The 22,926-nt window shown below is 32.9% G+C and overlaps 1 protein-coding gene across 1 annotated transcript in view; it reads right to left on the reverse strand.

Moving 5' to 3' along the window:
* The window catches only part of LOC148624543 (peroxisomal ATPase PEX1-like), a 42,599-nt gene extending 19,990 nt beyond the window's left edge, over window positions 1–22,609 (reverse strand). Inside the window, exons 1-12 of the mRNA XM_088567209.1 lie at window positions 22,440–22,609; window positions 15,098–15,232; window positions 12,721–12,804; window positions 9,581–9,692; window positions 7,689–8,713; window positions 7,125–7,248; window positions 6,038–6,263; window positions 5,523–5,758; window positions 3,702–3,872; window positions 1,638–1,792; window positions 646–823; window positions 14–195 (exon numbers count right to left, since the gene is read on the reverse strand). Of these exons, the coding sequence (XP_088423335.1) occupies window positions 14–195; window positions 646–823; window positions 1,638–1,792; window positions 3,702–3,872; window positions 5,523–5,758; window positions 6,038–6,263; window positions 7,125–7,248; window positions 7,689–8,713; window positions 9,581–9,692; window positions 12,721–12,804; window positions 15,098–15,232; window positions 22,440–22,538 (2,727 nt within the window). The 5' untranslated portion in view covers window positions 22,539–22,609. The remainder of the gene's footprint in view (window positions 1–13; window positions 196–645; window positions 824–1,637; window positions 1,793–3,701; window positions 3,873–5,522; window positions 5,759–6,037; window positions 6,264–7,124; window positions 7,249–7,688; window positions 8,714–9,580; window positions 9,693–12,720; window positions 12,805–15,097; window positions 15,233–22,439) is intronic.
* Window positions 22,610–22,926: the final 317 nt, after the last annotated feature.

Consider the following 22,926-nt stretch of genomic DNA (forward strand, 5'->3'; position numbering starts at 1 on the left):
ATTCAAGTTTTACCTTACTAGGCCACTGCAAAGTTTCTATGAGAACACTTTTCACCTCATCCAAGCCACCAACATCATCCCAACCTAACTCCCCTGCTGTATGTAATGGTACATTCCTAATTGAAGCTGGAGTGAACCCTCCTATAGCTTCTTTGAACTCTTCTGTATGGAGAATTATACCATTTTCATCAGAACCTGTTTGATAAGAATATATAAAGAACAACATAAATACATGAAATGAACATTATTTTTACTTTTTTTGTTTACCCAAAACTTAGATTTTAAGTTCATGCAGGTGGAAATCATTAGTCACCTGCTTATAAGGTAATTCATTGTTTAGGAAAAACACAAAATTGTTCATTTGATTAAATAGTTCAATTAAAGTATTTCAAAAGAAATAATATATATGTGGACAGCCATGTCAGAAACAAACTAAAGGGATTCCATAAGAATAATTGTAAAGCCAAAAAGCAATAGGACAGGATTTTAAATTACATTGTTTTATTGAGATAGGATTCAGAAGCACAGGCAACAGCTGGTTTATACCAACCATAAATATAATTTTAGATTACTTATATGAAAGAAGCATTGGCCATTAACATTATATTTCAATCTATGTAATCTTGTGTCTTTAATTGTACTTACTATGCCCATACTTCAGCCAGTTAGCATGTAAAGCCCTGCTGACTAAATTCATCAGGTCACTAGCAACATAACCCTCTGTTTTACACTGTAACCAGTCAAGGTCGATGTTCTCCAAGGTCAAACGATTTATCACAGGTCTACATTTAATGATGGATTCTAGGATTTTTCTCCTTCTTTTCTTTAACATAATAAAAAATGAATAACTGCTCTTCTTGTTCAAAACAGTCATTACAGGAAATACAAAGTAGATTAAAACTGAGGAAAGATGCAACCAGTATATGAAATTATAATGAAATACTGTAAGCATATTAATTTTCAGAGATTCTGTCAAGTGAACATATTTATGGGTACATTTTTTCTCGTTTTTTTTTAAAAAAAGATTAGAGTTATATAGTTATCAATTTTGTAGGTACTATTTTCCTAGGTTTTCTGTCCAATGTAAAAAACCGCGAAATAAGTACATCCTGTAAATAGTGGGTTTACAGCACTCCTAGAGGTATCTATCAAAACTTGCTCTTTTGACTGAAAGCTATTCAAAATGATCATTATTTAAAACCACAATTTTCATCTACTATAATGTCTATAGTATCTGTTATGTATACAATAGTATTTCTATTGTATAACAAGGCATATCAATGAATTTGTAACAACCTACAAAATTACATGAGAATTATTTTTAAGATTATAAATTGGCATATAACTTATTTGGAGGATTATAACCTATGGAGATTATGCTTAATCTAGAGGATTATACCCTATAAAGACTATACATCATCTGGAGGATTATACCTTATAGAGACTATACCTAATCAGGAGGATTATATCCTATAAAGACTATACCTGATCTGGAGGATTATACTCTATAAAGACTATATCTTATTTGGAGATTTAACTGGAGGATTATACCCTATAGAGACTATACCTCATCTGGAGGATTATACCCTATAAAGACTATACCTCACCTGGAGGATTATACCCTATAGAGACTTTACCTTATCTGGAGGATTTATGGCTAATGTTGTCTGTACAAAGTGAGTTCCTCTGGAGTTCACTAATAATGGATGGATAGCATTTCTTGTAACTGTGGTAGCAACAACAGCTATCCTAGTCCCATCACATACTTCTCTTCTTAATAGATCTCTTAAAACTGAAAGTAGCAAGAAAAAAATTAGCAACTTCACCAATCAACACTTAATGGTACCAAAAGCTGATATCAAACTCTAAAATTCTGGGGTTTTTTTTCAGTTACATTAGGGACTTCTTTTATATTAAATGAGTCTTTAGACCATTTAATTCTTTTCTCTTTTTTTCTGAATACTGGAATATTACTCTTTTATAAATGAAGTTCACTTATCACTCTGACACACATTTGAAATTCTGTCAAATATAATAAATATACTGTTGGAAGAGCACATGACATGTCTATCTTCTCTTCCTCGTTTTTAGAAAACAATGAAAAATAAATGGAAGTTTCTTTTCCAGAACTAGATACATCAACATTGTTTATATTACTGGTATCCTACAACATTTAATCAAACAAACAACGGTAGGTGTCTTGTGTTAGCAATAACACATTTGTGTAGATGGGTGTATTAAAAGGGAGGTAACTACATAATATTTCAATAATTGTGAACTTTGGTAATGTTCTCTTTTATAAAACTGCATAGAGATATTGCCCTTAACAGGACTATTACCCCCACAGCCTGTTGAACCCTATACAATTGGGGAACAAAGTGGACACACAATTCATACTGAAACCAATTTTTATGGGGGATAGACTACGCACTAACACCAAACCCCAAACAGAAATCAGTTCTTTTTTTTTTAGGACAACACAATAACATAATATGACTGCAAATTTACTTTAAACATAAATCCCTGACAATATGCATACATTCCTATGGTAATCTAATACTCCATTGAGTTTCATTACAATCCTGCAAGTCATTAAGGAGGAGGGCATCAAACCAAGATTTGCCGAAAAATGCACAAGTCTAACAGATCTCATTTGTACAATTTTTGCCCAAACATAAATTCCTGACAATATGAACATTCCAATATGGTAATTTAACATGCCACAAAGTTTCATAACAATCCTGCAAGTCGTTGAGGAGGAGTGCGTCAACCAAGATTTGCTGAAAAACACTAAGTACAACAGCTGTCATGTCTACAATTTTTGTCCAAATATAAATTCCTGACAAAATGCACATTCCAATATGGTAATCTAGCATGCCACCAAATTTCATAACAATCCTGCAAGTTGTTGAGTGGGAGTTGTGGACAATGCATCAGACCAAATATTGATGAAAAACTTCAATAAGCCATCATTTCTACAATTTTTGCCCAAACTTAAATTGCTAACAGTATGCACATCTCCATGTGGTTATATTACATCCTACAAAGTTTCATAGCAATGCTTCAAGCTACTAAGAAAATTGTTGCAGACAGATGGACATACAGACAGGGTAAAACCTATATATCCCTCCAAACTTTGGTTGCAGGAGTTAAAAAAATGGTTCATAGGGACAAGATTTTCTTTATTCTTTGACTTGTTTTAATGGTTGCTTTAGTAAATGTATTCAAACTGCATTTTTCATATGAAAATTACTAACACTAGATTTTATTTAATACAGAAAATTAGCATGATTCAAATGTTTTCTAATACTGAATTTAAAAAAAATGTTTTTTTATAATTATTTCATCCTGATCAGTGTATTCAAAACTGAATAATGCAATGACAAAGACCTCACTTGATTAAAGCCTACAATTAAAACTTTGTAGAAACATCAATTTGCTCATGCATGCCCCCACTGGTACAGAAAGGTGATATCACACAGCACCAAAAATAACTTCTAATATACACCCCACCATCCATTGATGAGCTGAGATAATTGTGACGAAATATGGATGGACAGATGAATGACGGAATGATGAACAAAGTGATTTCAATATACCACTCACTTGTTGAGTGGGGGTATAATATTGTACACAATCTTTTGGCATGAATTATTATAAAGAAATTTTATTGAAGCCTTAACAGCACAAGTGTAGTGTACCTTCAGCAACCCTAGCTCCATATATAGCTTCTCCACTCATTTCTGCTTCAGGCCCAGATGGAGCTGGCATCACTTGTTCTAAATCATCCAAAAGAATCACAGATGGCTGCCTCCATGCTGCCTCATCAAATGCTATTTGTAACATTTTTAAAATTGTATCTGGTCTTTTACCTGAAATGGAACAACCTAAATTGACAGAATTTCAGGCAAACATATTAAAGGGTTACATGGATTTCACTTACCATATAGTTAGTAATTTTCCCTGGTGCCAAATTTTCAATTTGTTTTATTAATTTTATTTGTATTAAGTTTTCGAGGTCTTTTATTTTCACATTGATAGATAAGATTGTAAATTATCTAAACTTCGATTTGACAAGCATTTTTAAATTTCCTGCTATACGATAGAACATTGACAAAAAATACTAATAAACAACCCTTCATCCCAATGATTCACAGTCTTAGCTTTATACAAAGTTAACATTCAAAACCTTCGATAGTTTTGCTTGTAAGAAAAACAGATTGTCATTGCTTACCATGGTAAAACACTATGATCATATTTTTATCTCGTAATTGAATTGTTAAGTTCAATGGAGAAAAAAACTAGAAAAACTGTGAGCGAGCTCAAAAAAATAATAAAAACCTCTTCATATGAATTTAAATTATGCAAAACCCTTAGTTGGATGATCTCCCTTTGTAATGACTTGTTATTAGTTATCTGTTTAATGCAAATCTACATATGATCCCTAACTTTTCTATAATCAAAGTGCTGTTATAGCACTGGAGGTTTTTGATCCTCTTGAAAATTGTAACATGAACAAAATTTCAAAGAATACATGATGTAATACGAACTGTGATCATACATTGCATTTTTCATATCAGTTAGAACTGTTTTTTTCCTAATACATATAAACTGAATGTCAATCAATACTGCAGATTTCTGAAATATAAACTGTAACCAGTAGTTAAACAGAATCCAACTTCACACACATTTATAAATTTTGTTAAATCTCATCTTTTTCCCAAATTTTTAAACCTGTCCAAAAGTTAGTTAGCATTTACATTCATTTACTATATTAAAAGTGTATTTATCTTACACTGTAATTAAACTTAAATAAAACCAAATTCAGCTCAAGAAAATAATTTACTTGATGAACATAAGATTTAAACAGATTTGACACTTTTTACCAATTTGAATTTTTCCACCCATTTTATTTGGTCCAAACCACTGCTATTCACTTCCTGTTTTTTGGGAAATATTAATGATAGAATGAAGATTTTAAATGATTGATGTGTTAAAAGGAACATGCTCAAGACAATTAACACTTCTTGACACAGTAATGCAAGAACTAAATTCCCTTAATGTAAAATTATTACTTATTATCTTTCAGGGCCAAAAAGGAGTCCCTAAAATCTTCAGTTGATTTGAAGACTAGATCTTAATTTTATTTGCAAAAATAATAGAATATTATTGAGCTGAATAAATGCAAGAAACATATTTACTGGATATTAAAGAGGTATTGAATGATATAAAAGGAATTACATTTGGACTATATTTTTGTGTAATGTTCAGAAATGGTTAGGAATTCCAGTGGTGAACCAGCAACATCAGGTATTTTGATCCCGAAGGATCAAAAACCAAAAACTGTGTGACCATGAAGTTTTTCTTCAAGTTATGCCTAACCTTCATACAAAATGTCACCAAAATCAAATGAATAGTATAGGAGATTTATAGACAAAAGAATAGGCGGGCAGATGTAAGGATTTTTGAATATTCAACCACTCAGAAAAACAAATGCTTCAATGATTTAAAAATATCTTTACCTCTCAATGGTTTACAGTCTATATGTAAAACATAGGCCAAATTAGGTAACTCTGCATGTTTCCTGCAAAGAGCCTGAGCAAACATGGTCTTGCCAGAACCCTTTGGGCCTGTTATCAATATCATTCCATTTCTGAGTCCTGGCGTGATCTTCCTAAACATGGACTCTCCTAATGGTTTAGAAGCAAGGCAAATTTCTACACAATTAATTGCTTGCTCAGACAACTCTTCAACGCCCCTATAAGAAACAATCTTACATTAAAAAAAATCACACGAACAGTTAAACTAATATGCAGCCAATGCCCCCATGAAAAAACAGAATCTTATAATCTTAAATATTGGTCAATATAACAAAGTATGCATGATGCTTTATAATCTTATGAACCACGATTAAAATCAAGATTAGAAGTACCTTCAGCTTTTACTTGCAGCAGAGAACAAAATGCCTTGAAAATTAATCAAATAAATATAATCTTAATGGGAATCCAATTCTTTTTTTACTGTAGATAAACATTACCCCATTTCAGCAAACTGGGACTTTGGGACTGATGGGTCTATGCTTTTCACATCCATGTAAGCCAACATTGGAAGTATGGGCCATTTTGAATTATCAAGACTAACAGGATTTCTAATGTAGAAAGATAATTCATCAACATTATCTTTGTGAAGAAAAGAAAAAGTAGGTGTCTCTTTCTCATTATATTTCTGTTCATGGTACAATACTTGCAGCTCTATACTGATATCTGGAAAATATAAAGATTTTTATAAATTACACCTTAAATGAAACCTTTAGTACAATTTCATAGAAATCCATACGATTTAACTAGTTATTGCCCTAAAACCAGGAAATTGTTTGTTGTATGTCCTTTTGAACCATTAGGCCCCTAATTATTAATCCTGAAACCAACCAAGTCTGAATTCAGTGGTATGAAACCTTGTCATACAATGTCATAGAGATTCATACATTTAGATAGAAGTTACATACCTAGTTGTGCTTTGTAAAGGACTTGCTACTAGGCTTTTTTTGCCCTGATTCCTAAAAAGTTCCTGATTCCTGAAAAGGTCATAACCCCAAAAAGCAATCAAATCCTTCCTATTCTGGCCACAAATTCCTACAAGAAAAGGTCTATTGCCCTTTAAATCTGCCCTGCTATCAAAACCACTCTTTTAAGGTAGGACTCTTGTAGTATGATTTTAAAAAGGTCCAATACATTTTTACTCAAGCTACTGTATGGAAACTAGAAACAAATCTTTTTGTTACCCTTTTCAGACTTGGATTCCTGAATGGTTCAGGTTATAACCTCTAAAGTCAAACCTTGTCTGACCTCTAAGCATTACATACATGTACACTTTAGTTAGATTTTATGAAATGCTTGTCTTTATGCCTTAAATTCCTAAGCTGTTGTGGCCATAATCCTCCAAATCTTTCTTTAAGGGTATGAAACCTTGCTATAAAGTTTTCATCAACTAACATTCAAGATATTAAATGAAATCCAAGTGTGGACATTTACCAGACCATGTACTACAGTGCCAAACTGTAAAACAACTGTATTTTTTTTCCACAACTATATAAAAATGAGTTGTTATTAGATAAGACAAATTACCATTAAATAAATGTACTTTAATCATAACTCCAGGAAACATCACAAAAGGTACATCCTGACAGCAAATCTCCCTCACCCACTTCTTAAATGCCTCCTGAACATGGTAATTCCCGAAATTCTTTGGCTGAAATATTCACATTGGTTGTTCCAATATTACACATGTATAGCAAACAATAACATTTGTATCATAAAAATCACTGCATATTAATGAAAGTTATAACTAAATCAATTAGTATTTACCCATGTTGCTGGAAAGAACAAAACATGTCTGTTTTGTTCATATGATTTTATTGTTAATACTGCAAGTTAAGCCTGAAAATTAGAACTACTACCAGTATATAAGGCAGTTTAATCATTGCAAGATCTTTAATGAAAAAAGAACTGTTGCAAAAACACTTTTCATCACAGAAATTTATACTATTATTTGACCAGTGCTCATGAATACAAAACTGCAAGAAGATTAGTTTTAAAAATAGCAAAAAAAAAGGACGTGCCCAATTTTCTTGATTAAGAAGTTATTTAGTTATTTATCATTTGATTTGAGCAAATATATAACATACAAACCACACTTGTAACAGGTTGAAGGTCAAAGGCCAAGGCTGGATAAGATTGAACATCAACACATTTTAACCATACACTGCGAGTTACATCTAAATTCATCAATCTTCTCAATAGATCTGGGACTATCACATGACCTCTTAAACATGGCTGCTCATCTAAAACATGCTCTATCATACTGATAAACTTTGGATGAGAATGTAAACCTTTCTTGGTAAGAATTACAACTCTAACAATACAGTTCAACTGTTTTTCTTTTTTATCATTTTTGCTTGTTTTTAAGGATGTAGAATCTGATGATGATTCCAGTTTATCTGCTTTTTCCTTTTTTTGATTGGCTAATGCCTCTTCAGCTCTGGCATAGATATCTTTAGGTGAGGAAAGTCTTGTTAATTTTGCTAAGAAAACATCTGGAACTTCTACATAAGCATTACTTATCTGTTCTTGAATGTCTTCACTATTTACAAACACAATATTTGGCTGTTTAAGGTAGCTTTTAGAAAATATGTCATCTTCTGATAGGCCATCAAGTTCACATTCATCTGAATTAAAATGTACTTTCAAAGATTGTACTCTGAATTTGAAGTTCAGTCCATGAATACTTCTTTGAGAACGTGTAAATTCCCGTTCAGGAGAAACTGATGGACTCCTATCTGCACCATCATGAAAATTGTCAACTGGTGATCCTGGCACATAAAACTGTGACTGATTTTCAATAGAAGAAAGATTTGTTGCCGCTATAAATCCAGATACAATTTTAAATGGGTTCCAGCTGGAACGTTTTTTAGGTTTTATATCATTAGATAAAGTACTGTTAATAGGGACTCCAATGTTAGTTGGTCTAGATTGTAGTGATGTAGTCCTTTGTTTAACTATTGGTGAAATACTTCTCTCTTTTCCTCTGGATGTCTCTTGATTTTGTCTTGTGTAGTTAATATTCATGCCTTGTGAACTTTTTCTTATCTTAGGTGATATTATTACTTCTGTGTCATCATTTAATATCACACAGTTACTGGTGGGTTCAATAGAACCTAAAAGATTATCAACAAATCTAAATAATGTAAAGAGTCTAATACAAGTAAATTTAGAGGAGAGTGTTTTGTAACATGTGTATAGATGATTAGATTAACATTGTCTTACTTTAAATTCAAAAGTGTGTTCATGCTTAGTATCCAGTCATTTGCCTATATTTACCTCTTTGCCCTTGGTAGTTTCACCCTGTGGTTCTATTTTTTTTTCTAACATTATGCAATTTTCTGTTATTCTAATAGAATGACATGAAGATAATGATAAAATATGACATTAAATGCATTAATCGTAGTAAAAATAAAACAAAATGGAAAAAAACTACTCTTATAGGGCAAATGAAATAAAAATGAAACCAAATCTGTACTTGAATGAACAAATGAACAAACAAGGTAATTGAGTGGGGTACAAAAACTGTATAAAATTACTTTTTAAGTACCACTTTAATGAAGGAGGTATGTCACATATTATTTATATTTATACATGGCACACCCACAATGAAGTGGACTACACCATGTACTTTTATTGATCAATGTGTATTGCCTACTATTTATGTATATCTTCTATATACATGTAATAGAAAAAGAATATGAGAAACACATGAAACATTATTATATGAATTGAATGCCTCACTTTTTCATGTTTTACTGGCATGTAGAAGTGTTGGCCTTTCAAACATTTTGAACATAAAGTGCAACGTTCAACGCTTTTACATGCAAATAAAACATTAAGCATGAGACATTCTGTTCTTAAATAAAATATATGTACCAGGTATATTCATTCAGATTATTCAATATTTTAATGTTTACCTACATGTTCATAGAAAATAGAGAAACCTTAAAATATTGATGAATACAAATAGAGGTACTTACTGATTTTTAAAAACAAAACAGTAGAATCAACCCAGAAAGGAAAGATTTGATCCTTCCATACCACTCTTATCTGGTCCATCAAATGTGACTCTACAAACTCTGAATGCCTCTCCTGTAAAATATTATGTCAAATCTGTAATCAATCATTATCACAGAAAATATATCCACCTGTAAATGAAACAGTACATACAAAAATAAGGGTTGTCGTTTGACACAAAACTGAGGAAGTAACCAAATTAATTTAGGCTACATTTTAATTTTTCATACACATATGTTTTCAACAACTGAACTCCAAAAGAGTGGGGGGGGGCTTACAAAACATGTAAACTGAGTGTCACACTGAGGATACATGTAAGTGTAGTGCCATGTAAACTTACAAGTCACACTGAGCCTAAGTATATAGCCATGTGAACTTACAAGTCACAATGAGCATACATGAAAGTGTAGTGCCATGTAAACTTACAAGTCACACTGAGCCTAAGTATATAGCCATGTGAACTTACAAGTCACACTGAGCCTACATGCAAGTGTAGTGCCATGTAAACTTACAAGTCACACTGAGCCTAAGTATATAGCCATGTGAACTTACAAGTCACAATGAGCATACATGAAAGTGTAGTGCCATGTGAAATTACAAGTCACACTGAGCCTACATAGTACATGTAAGTAGAGTGCTATGTAAACTTACAAATTACACTGAGCATACAAGTAAGTAAAGTGTCATGTAAACTTACAAGTCACATTGAGCATACATGAAAGTGTAGTGCATGTTAACTTGAGCGTATGTGTGTAAAATCTTTCACCAAAGTTTTGGAGTTTGATATTTTAATTCATTTTGTCAATATTTAAACACCATTGTTCAGTTCACATGAAATCAATGGTCATTATCAATCATGGTATCAAGTTGCTTCATCACAACAAGATTAAGAACACCTCAACACAGCCATTAAGGGTAAACAGGAAAAAGATAAGCGAGGAACCTGGAAAGGGGAGGCAATGTACAAGTCATCATGCAAAAGCAATACACCAAATATCTAAGCATTCCCTGCTATAGAATATGAGAAATCTATTACAAAATTTTCCAATACACATCACCTAAAAAATTACTAAGTTGTAAGGTAAACAGGAAGAAGAAAAGCAATAAACCTGAAAAGGCAGAACAGGGTACATGTTATCATGCACAAGCAGTTTACCAAATATCTAAGCATTTCTTCCAAAAGAAGCTGAGACATTGTAACAGAAAGTGTAACAGACAGAAGGTTGCAATATAGTCCCAGCCCCAACCGTAATGAGTGGGGGCATAATGATGGAGATATTTTTTCATTTGTTATTAATTAAATAAAGGGTGCATTTTTTTTCAGTAAATTGAAAATTGATTGATATCTTTATTGATATACCCTACATCTGCACTACTGATAAAGAAAGGACTAATTGTGAGGTGTACTTAATGCAAAAAATAGATTTATCACATTTACTATTGGACCTGCCTGATAGGTATATAAATCTGTACTTAATTATCTGTCCATATAAAATTCAGACACTGACAACGGTAGCAGTGATTTATGGTATAGAAAAACACAACTGAACAAACAATGCTTTATTGGTCTCCGTATGCTATATTATACACATACTGCCTGCAACTGAGGGTGGTATACCGGATTACGACACGAAGGAAGAATATCGCCCTAGACGTAGTCGATGACGATATTCTTTCCTGAGTGTGGTGATCAAGTATACCACCCTCAACTGCAGGCAGTATGTGTTATATTATACTGAATATCTTTTTAACCAGTATACCACCCTTCTATTGATAAACAAATATCAAAAGATCCATTGACGTAATATTTCTCATTGTGAAGTGTTTTTTTTTCCTCTGCAAAATTATCGTCTGGTGTTTTTGTTTTGGGGGGAAATTAGTAAAATGTACAGTAATACCAAACTGCGCAACGGTAAGGTCAAGACACATTTCTGGTCGGAGCGGGTGGTATACTGGAATACCACTTATTGTTTTATCCAATCAAAATTCTAGAATTTAATATGAAGTATAATATTTTTACAAAATGATTATCCTTTCTGTATTCAGATCTGTATTTTTAAGAAAATTATACATTCATCTCCCAGTCAAATCAACCAAATCAAGAAAGATAACTCTTGCAAAGTGCAAATTTTATGTACAATCATTATAAATGAATAAAACACTTCTTGGAGCACAGCTAGATACACAAGCAGAGGTCAAACCCTGAATAGATGGGGCAAATACGGACACAAAATTCAAGCTTGATACAGCTCTAAATTTTGATTGTGATTAAATGTATGAAATGGGACAATGTTTTCCCCAGAATAAATATGGTCAAATAACTTAAATATGTAATAAGCCTTTAAAAAGATAACATAAACAGAAGGATCTACAGATTCCAGAAATAAAAATCAAAAAGGAGCTTACACTAATAGAAATGAACAATGAAAAACCTGAGATTTATAAAAAGTGAAAAGGAGCTCTTGCCAATCAAAGGAAACAATTCACTTAAGTTTCATGAAAACAGACTACTTGCAATAGCTACTGAAAACTGAAAAAATACATGAATAAAGTCCCATAACTCTAAATGGTCAAATCACAAATTCAAAAAAATAAATGGGAGCTTTCTTCAATATGAAAAGTTCTATTGAAATTAGGGCACACAAGTTTTTGAGTTGTAGTCCGAGAACAGAAAATCTCCCCCATTTTTCAACAAATAACTTATAAATGAAAAATTGGAATCTTATTACTATCAAAGAAACAATTTGCCAAAGTTTTTGAGTTATTGTGCAAAATGTGAATGATAGATGGACACCGGTATACTATAATACATCCCATCTGAAAAGACAGGCATATTAAAACTAAGAATAACTATGTGATCAGTAACTTTTTCTGAACAGGAAATAAAAGTGACTTTGATGGGTTTTGATATAAACGAGTCACCTCCTGTCTGATTTTTATAAAGACTGCTACTTAAAACCTAATGCAGTATTATTTTTTTAATACAAAGCACAAAGAAAATTTAATGTGGTAAGTTACAACTCAGTTGTATTTTTGCAATAATATATATCTATGACAATCTACTCATTTACAATTACAGTATCAAGATATTAATAATACTCACCAAAATTTCCCAATCATCAACAGACTGAGGCTCAATATGAATTTTCTGAGAGTATGGGATGCTTGACACTTTTCTAATAATAACCTGAAATACGTAAATAAAAAAATCTTCAAGTTACTATAAAGTTTTACAGAATAGGTCTGCATAATTAAGGAGGAATTCTACTGTAAATGTACAGGTATATATTGAGAAATACTAAAAAAAACTGGAAGCAAAGCTCTATAAAAGATACCCCTGCTCCCTCCCCAGAGATCATGTGTACCTTGGTATGATAAAAAAAAAGTCCTCAAACAGGAAGTTTAATGATACTCGAGTTAGAAATTTATTCCATATTATGGCATCCTTGGTCGACAAATGACAATGCCTTAGATCATGGAAACCAAAATATTATTCTGATGGAAATGCATAATAGGAAATACACAATGTCAAAGACGTTTTCAAAATGCTGGAATTTTTTATCTACAACATATTTGTCCAGTGTGGTGGACATGTTTTTTCAACAAACGGCCGACATTCCTAATTTGTGCTCCTCTACTTACTGACCTATTCTTTCACTGTTACAAGGCTGACTTTATAGCTGATCTGATTCAAAAGAAGGAACAAAGTTTAGCTAGATCCTTTAATCTCAGTTTCTGCTATATAGATGATATACTAATGTTAAAAAATCCTAGTTTCATGGATTTTATACATCTCATCTACCCCAAAGAACTTGAGATAAAGGATACTACATACACTGTGAAGTCAGTCTCATATCTTGACCTTCACTTAGAGATCGATGGTAAAAAAAAAACTATTGACAAAACTATATGAAAAAAGCAATGACTTTTCATTCCAAATTGTCAACTTCCCTTTCATCTTTGGCAACATCCCTTCAGCACCTGCATATGGAGTTTTCATACCACAACTTATACATTATGCCAGAGCTTGCCATAACTACAAAGACTTTTTCTATCAAACTAGACTTCTTCCTATTTGGCTTCTGGAACAGGATTATGTTGCTACAAGATTGAAGTCATCACTACAGAAATTTTATGGTCGTAATCATGAACTGGCGGACTGTTACGGTGTATCAATCTGCGCCATGAAAACTGATTTGTTCAATGTATCATAGTTTTCCTTTCCTCTTTCATCTACCTCGGACTTGACTTTTTATGAGCAACTCGGCAAGTGTTTCTAGAAAAGCAGAGGGTGCTTACCCTACTGGTGCACCTGGTCCATGCTCCCAGTTTTTTAGTGGAGTCCGAGTTGCTTATTTACTTTTGTTACTTTGTATGTATTATTTTGGTTATTTTATGTTCTTTGTTGTATGTGTCTCTTTTCTATGACTGGTCTTTGTCCCTGGATTACATTCTTTTGATTTTTGCTAGAATCTTTGATTACTCTTTCAAATGTCTATTTAGTGCTTTTATGTCCAGTACTATAATTTAGCTAAGTGATATTGGATATTGAGAGAAAAAGATTTGTCATTTAAATTAAATATTAATTCATTCTCCTTGTCAAAATATAAACCAAATACCATTGGAATCAAAGCAAGTGTACAAATTAGCGGGAAAATGGCAGCCATTTTGAAAATAGTCACCTAGAGCAAATTTTCATAATCAACATTTGAATACCATGTTTCCTGAAGAAACCAAAAACCACTGAAATCAAATCAACTTGTAAAATGGCCACAAATTGGCAGTAGTTTTGAAAATGGTCGCCTAATTTTGCCAGTCATGTTTATCTTAAATAAAAAAAAAGCAAAAAAAGCATTTTGACCCCTATGTTCTATTTTAAGTAATGACGGCAATGTTTTTCAACCGATAAAAAATTTAAAGCAATCAGTTAGTGCAGGATATCCTCTGGAACAATTATGCCAACTTTTAATTAAATTTGAATGCATGGTTTCAGAGAAGAAGATTCATGTGAAAAAAAAAAAAAATCTTTTTCAGGGGCCTCAACTCCTACATCAGGTGACAAATCATTTTGAAAATTTCAGCATAGATCCATCTTCTGTAGTGAACATTATTACCCAGTCAAAATTTTGCTAAATTTAACTGTTTTTGAGTTATTTGCAAAAAAACTGTATTTTGACCCCTATGTTCTATTTTTAGCAACAACAGCCATGTTTTTAAACATTTCAAAAATTTCAATCGATCAGTTTGTGCAGGATACCCTAAGGAAAAATTATGCCAAGATTCGTTCCAACTGGTCAAGCAGTTTCAGATGTTGGAAAAAAGCTAACAACAACAGAAGACAACAGACTATGACAGACAACAACATAATATGACGGATGAGGGGTGAAAAGAATAATCAAGGGAACCAAGGTTATAGCGTGATGACAATAGCTCACATGGCCTTTAGGCCTGACGAGCTAATAAAATGTCAGACTACAAACCTCATTTTCATCTAATCCAAGCTTACTAGCATAAACACCATTAATTAGTACTAATTCCTCCTTCAGTCCTGTATGCCCATTACTGCTAAAATAAGCCTGCTGGATTCCATTATAATCTATTTGATATACCTGTAACTGTAAAAATGAGAATAGAATTTAAATAATAACTAGAGGCTCTAGAGAGCCTGAATTGCTCACCTTATCAAAAATAGTCTTTTAAGCTTTCTAAAGCTGGACTCTAGACCTTACTTAGTTTTCCACCAGGTTTTCATATTATAAAATAAATCTCTCATAGTCAATTTTGGACTCTTCAAGCGCAACATCAATCAACAGATCTTCATGAAAATTTTGGCATAGGTCCTTCTCACCATGTTGATCAATTTTATCTATGAAAACTTTGCTAAATCCATTTGTTTCCAAACTATTTCAACAAATCCCTAATTTTTAGTAATGGTAACAAGATCAAAAATCTCCTCACACAATTTGTTAAGGATATCCTATCAAACATTCATGCCATGTTTGGTTACAGCCCATCATACTAGTAGTTTCAGAGGAGATGATTTTCAAAATTGGAAATGTAAAATTCGGGTAAAAACCCATTTCAGGACCCACTACTTGTTCATCTGTCTACGGATCTCTCTGAAAATTTTGGCATAGATCCAACTCATCATGCTGAACAAGTTTACCATTACCACCCTGCCAGATTTCAGCTAAACCCTACTGTTTTTGAGTTATTCGCATAATTCTGCATTTTGACCCCAGTGGTCTATCTTTAGTAACAACAGCCATGTTTTTTGCAAGATCAAAAACCCCCACACATATGGCAGATTGTTAAAGATGTTGTACATTACATTTTATGCTAAGTTTGGTTTCAATCCATCCACTTGTTTCAGAGGAGAAGTTGGAAATGAAAAATTGAGTAAAAAAAAATCCATTTCAGGACTTGTAACTTATTCATTCCTCCACAAGACTTTCTTAAAATTTCAGCATGGTTCCAGCTCCTCATGCAGAACAATTTTACTCCCTGCCAGATTTTAGCTAAATCCAACTGCTTTTGAGTTATGTGCAAAACTCATCACTTTGACCACTATGGTCTATTTTTTAGCAACAGTGACCATGTTTTTCGCAAGATCAAAAATCCCAATCAACAATTTGTTAAAGATATTCTACATAACATTATTGCTAAGTTTTGTTTCAATCCATCAAGTAATTTCAGACGAGAAGATTTTCAAAGTTGGAAATGTAAAATTCAGGGAAAAAATCCATTTCAGGACCAATAACTTATTCATTCATCAATGGATCTTTCTGAAAATTTTGGAGTAAGTCCATCCCATGGTATTGAACAATTTTACCCAACCAGATTTTAGCTTAACCCGACTCTTATTGAGTTATTTTTAAAATTCTGCAATTTGATTCCTATGGTCTATTTTTGGTAATTGCTGCCATGTTTTTTACCAGATAACAAATCCCCATAAACTGATTGTTAAAAATACCCTAAGAAACATTCATGCAAAGTTTGGTTACATTTTGTCAAATAGTTTCAGAGCAGATTGTTGATAAAGTGAACGGATAACAAGGACTGACAACAACATCAACGGACACATTGTGATGGCAATAGAATTGGAATTATTTGTCTCATTTACAAGTCTTTATGTTTAGTGTTGTTTATTTTTTTTTCTTCAAAATTTAACATCCTCTCTGAAGTCAATGAACTGCCGAGGTCCATCATTATAATCAAACCTAACATTACATCCATGAAATTATTCATTTTTTTTTTATATGTAATTTTAAAAACATGTATCAATAGATTCTAAAAATTGACTTGCGCCAAATGTTGTGACATATAACTTATTTCATAAAATCCAAGTATTCAATAGACAATGGAAATTCTTTTGGATTTTACTCCTGAAATGTTCATGTCATTGAATGTGTCAGTGGAGTTAAACATCAGTTTTTTCTAAAATTTATTGCAGTTAAGTGTTATCTATAGAAAGAATAAATGCTACTGTATTTCCATCCCATCCATCCCTTGAAATCAAGCCTTCTCATGACAATTTTTTCGTTAAAGTTACTATTTCCGATTAGTTCAAGTTCAGTAATTACAATGTATATGGTATTACTGTATCAAGTGAACTTCTTAATAAATGTTTACAAGGAGACATACATGTAACACAAGATATATCTCTTCAATGATAAAGTCCTAATGCGTTAATTTAGAAGTACATGTGTATGTTTAACCTATGCTCACTAAGTTAACACTTAATTAACTGTATTGCATGACAGACTACATTTAAGTAACAAACTGACTGCCGTTACTCGGATTTACCTGAAAAAGTAACAAACTGACTACGGTTACTCGGATTTACCTGGAAAAGTAACAATAAGTTACTTGTTGCTTGGGAGGCTAATGGAGACTAATTACCTGAATGAATTGCCAGTTGCGAACCTGATTAATTTGAAGCAACAATAATTGATTTCCTCATTGTTACTTGGCATTATTATTACTGGAAAATGTTTTGTATTTTAAGACTGCATAAGCGAAAGACTAATTTATTGAAAATAAACATCATGGATATAGTAAAAATAAACACACAAATAGAAAGTGTTCTGTTCATAAATAAAGCTAATTTTGGTTGCATTTTTGGCATATTCAATAGGTTGATTTTGGTGAATTTTAGTCCAGCACATTGAAGATGATACCATTCTAAACATCCATCCCAAACAATTGAAGAACCGGAGTTGACATCCTTGTCACACACTAAACTACTCCATTCAGCTTCCACTTGCTAAATGATATATTCTTCTTTAATTTTTGCCAAGCTTTCTGGTTAAAATACTTTTTGATACGTTTGATGTTTATATTTTCGTCCAGTATATTGGTTGGGAGACTCTCGACCAGCCAAAAATTTTCAGGGAGAACGATCAACGTCCTATCAAGCACTAACAGAATACTTGCATCTGTTGATAGTAACAAACTTAACATTGTTGAAATCATAATAAAAAACTGCATTAAGTGAACATTATGCTGAGATGTTCACTTGTACAGTTGTTAAAAAAGAATATGAAGTTTTTGTTTTAAAACTTTGTTTTGTTTTATTATATCATTTTTTAAGGCATTCTGTTATGTGGGTGTTTTTTACCATGCTTTGTATACATTTGTACGTCCATTCCTTTTTGAGTTGGTTTAAGGTTTCAATCTTGGCTGCTACGAAACTACGAAAACTACGCAGACTTTTTGTATCGTGCTAGAACTCTAACAAATAGGCTTCTGGAACAGGGTTATGTTGCTACAAGATTGAAGTCATCACTACAGAATTTTTATGGTCGTCATCATGAACTCGTGGATCGTTATGGTGTATCCATCTGCACCATGAAAACTGATTTATTCAACGGGTCATAGTTTTCCTTTCCTTGTTTGTCTACCCCAGACTTGACATTTTATGAGCAACTCGGCGGGTGTTTCTAGAAAAGCAGAGGACGCTTACCCTACCTGTGCACCTGGTCCATGCTCCCAGTTTTTAGTGGAGTCCGAGTTGCTCATTTGTTTTTAGTTACTTTATGTTCTTTGTTGTGTATGTCTGTTTTCCATGTCTGGTCTTTGTCCCTGGATTACATTCTTTTGATTACCGCTATAACCTTGGTTCCCTTGATTACGCTTTCAAATTTGTTTTGTTTTATTATATCATTTTTTCAAAGTCACAATTGTAGGGAAAAAATACAAGGCAGCCAAGATTGAAACCTTAGACCAACTCAAAAAGCAATGGACGTACGAATGTATACAAAGCATGGAAAAAAACACCCACATAACAGAATGCCTTAAATAAAACCTACTCTTTTCTTTTTCCTTTAGCAGTCTTTTAAAAAAAGGGTAGTATACCCTTCTTCCTGTATGGCAAGCCAATTACTGTGGTCTCTGTCCTTTTCAATCTACCCCTCCATACCATATTAATAGGAAATTTGAATGATACATCGGGAATAAGAAGCATTTCATGACAGTAAAACAATACATAATAAATAACATTACGCATCAAAACAAAAAAAAAATATATAACACAATACACATAATATTCACACTGAACATAATTATTCACACCGACATTCATAATATTCAATATAAATAAATAAATGAAGAATAACAAATATATACATAATAGTATTAGTATATACAATGTCAAGTAAAAATAAGAAAAGTAACTATTATTTGATTAAAACATGTCCACAATTGGTAACCAGTCCGAATATTAGTCTCCATTAGCCTCTTAAGAAACAATTATTATTTTTCTTATTGATACTCTGCGAGTTACTTCATTCAGTGCCTTTAAGAAAAGGACCAGTTTCAATAGCAGGGGTGTAGCTGCCATTAGGCACTGTAAGCACGTGCCTACACATAATTTTCACAAAGAATTTGGTTCAGTAAGAGCAAAATTTGGCCTCAAAAACAAAGTCTACATGAAGAAAATTTTATGTTGTTTCTCAAGCTTTGATGTGTTTCACAGTTAATTTGATTGATTTATGGTAATAATTCGAACACATATGGTCATATATGCCCTTCAAACATGGCTGAGATTGGGAAAATCTGTTAAAAAAGCTGGAAAAAAACCTAATTTTGTGCAGTTTTGCACTCTTTTAACAATGGTTACATTCGTGTTGAATCTCACACTTCATATATTTTGTGTATAATCGCCAGTTACAAATCATGTAAAAATATCTTGAGTAAAAAGATGTGTGGCCACTTCTGTTCCACACAGAAACCATCTTAAAAATTGTAGAAATGTTAAAATTTAAAGGTTTTTGCAAAAGTTACATAAATGCATACTGTTATTTCTGGAATAACATCATAAACCTTGTCAAAAACATCTTATATTCAGTATTTGCAACCATTTTACTATTCTATTACTATCTAGAATTCAGCTTTAATCATATTTTCAAAACTGCCCAAATTATGAGGCCAAAAGAAGTCCTTACTGAACTTTCTCCTTTTTAATGTGGAAGAGAGAGATAAATAATCAGGACCAACATATATAACAGGGTCTTAATATTGCAATTATATACACCCCTTGCATATACAAGCCATATCTGTCATGTTCGTTACAATTGACAACAATATTCCAGTTTGAATAAATGAATGATTATCTATGATTTTTCAACCCTTTATACTATTATTCCCTATACTCAGTTGAAATACCAACTCATAAATGTTCTACACCTTTGTTACTCCAAAAACACCTAAATACAAATATGTAGTACATGGTAGAGAGTCTCTATACTTTGTAAAAAAAAATGAATCCAAATCTGGAATTTCTGATTGACAACACATTTGTCCAGTGTGGAGGATGTTTTTCAACAGATGGTTGGCAATTTGTGCCCCGCTACTCACTAACCTATTCCTTCACTCCTATGAAGCTTACTTAATGATGATTTGATTTAAAAAAAAAAAAAAAAAAGGAACATTGTTGGCCAGATCTCAGTTGTCACTGTATGGCTGACGCAAAGTTTCCGGCAGGGATTACACACATCTTATCTACCCCAAAGAACTTGATATAAAGGCTACTACAGACACTGTGTCTTAACATAAACTTAGAGATCGCCGTATTGTCAACTTTCCTTCCTTCTGCAGCAACATTCTTTCAGCACCTGCGTATGGAGTCTTCATATCACAATTTATACATTATGTCAGAGCTTTCCAAAAAAACACTGACTATTTAGTATTTATCATTGGAACATTCGCTTGAATCTTGTCTAGCTCCCTTGATTCTACTTTCTGGTACGTCATCACGTGATATTAAACATTAATAAAGTTTATCGCTCAAGTTAATACACATAGCAAGTGCTGCTGTCATTTCGACCAGACGGGAGTTATGACTCAATCAAAGTGGAAAGTGAGGACACTGGGTCAGATGTAGATGTCTAAAACTGACAACATAACTGAGAGTGCAACTGTTCAGTCTGAAAACGAATAATAAACAAATAATAAACAAAGCACTGAAAATCCAAGAGAAACTATATCTCTCTGAATTATCAGTTTCTCCGCAAAATATCAACTGCAAACTTTCTTATGTTGTCGGAGATTGGGTTTCAATTGGGGCGGTAGCCACCTTTTCAAGCTCTTAGAAGGCAAATCATACCTGTTAACCTAGTCAAACCTAATTGTGGGAGATCTCCTGCAGACCATCATAAAATTGCGGGAGATTTTGCATGACAACATTATCGACATATTTTGTTATGTTATAAATTAAATAAAACATATTTTTTTCAAAACTATAAATACATGATATGTACAAATGAACTATACATGTTTTCACAGAAGTGATGCTTGGTATGGCATAAAATAGATTTTGCCCTGTTCCAATGTTCACCACTGGCATGTCAATGAATCTGGATTTGATGGACCTGCTGCCATCTTTAAAAATGCGAACAAGAGTAGCAAAGAACTCTTTGGAACCACTACCATTGTTTTATCACATAAAATACTGAACGGTTTGTGTTTACAGTTTTCATTCACTGTACATTTGTATCCTCAAGACTTGGTACAATAACATGCTTCATGATTTGGGTGCATTTAGTCCTTTAACTTTAAAATTTCTCTGCAATTTTATTGTCAGGGAATGTTTTTTTTTTTTTTTCAGTTCCACAAAGTCAGTAAAATGATCAGCCACAAGGATGGCAAGTTGTGTTCAGCCACAAAGTTGGTAAAATCTTGACCTAACTACCCATTGGAAATTGTAAATCATGCTATTTGTCGATATGAATGATGATAATTCTAGAGAGACTTGTATGTTGATCAGCTGTTCCAAGCATTTTGACGATAAGGTGCTTTCGCAACCCACATGGTAGTTGACATAAACATAAATGGCAGACAAAATTGACAACAATTTGATAAATTCAATTATGGGAGGTTTTTACGGGAGGTATCTTGAAAGTGGGAGATCAATACCTTCCACGCCGGAGACCTTTTTTTGCATGTCAACAGGTAAAATTACTGAAGACTCCCACAAAAAAAAAACAGGAGGGTTAACAACTTTTTTTTGGGGGGGGGCTTGCCCCTGAACCCCTATCAGGCCTCTGCCCAGAACCTGCTGGGGTTCGCTTTTGACCCCCAGACCCTTCACCGTAAATGTGCCTACACTGTTTCATGCCTAGCTACGCCCATGACTAGACCGTTGGAATGTGATTTTTTCAAGGAATTTTTGGGGGAGTGGAGGAAAATAAGAGTAAAATAGAGGATGTTAAAGAATAACATCTTATTTTAAAGTTAGTTCTGCTCCCCAACTTTAGACCAAGATATAATTACAATGTGAAAGTGAAAGTGAAAGTAGAACTGTGCAAGATTAATATATTGTACCCTATCAGATTCTGTATTTGTTATTGTAAGTTCTTTAGGTGGACTTATAAAGCAGTTCCTTTCACTTCTATAATGAATTTTAGAGGCAATAAAACTCATTTTTTCGGGACTTAGCTGTCATATCACAGAACCGTACACAAACTCGTACACCGTCGTGAGTTTTACCACTTCCGGTGATTTATGAAGAATAAAAGAAAGATATGTGATAATCAAGTACTTATATTTACCTGCTGGTCGGTTAAATGTTTGAATTGTTTGCAATTAATTTTTTGTGTTGGAAAAAATCACGTACGAAACATATATCATTAAATTAAACCACAGGTGGGCTTGCTCCCACTAACAAATATGCAGCCCACTAGTAGTCTAATGAGGCTGCATATTTTATAGTGGGAGCAAGTCCCTGTGGCCTGACTTTTAAATAAAACAATTATGAACATTTTAACACAATTACTAGTAAGTATAATCATTAAAAACAGATAAAATGAAA

Source organism: Perna viridis, chromosome 2 (genome assembly GCF_037379345.1).
Source record: "Perna viridis isolate PV_CMFRI_1.1 ecotype Kerala chromosome 2, ASM3737934v1, whole genome shotgun sequence".
NCBI classification, from domain to species: Eukaryota; Metazoa; Mollusca; class Bivalvia; order Mytilida; family Mytilidae; genus Perna; species Perna viridis.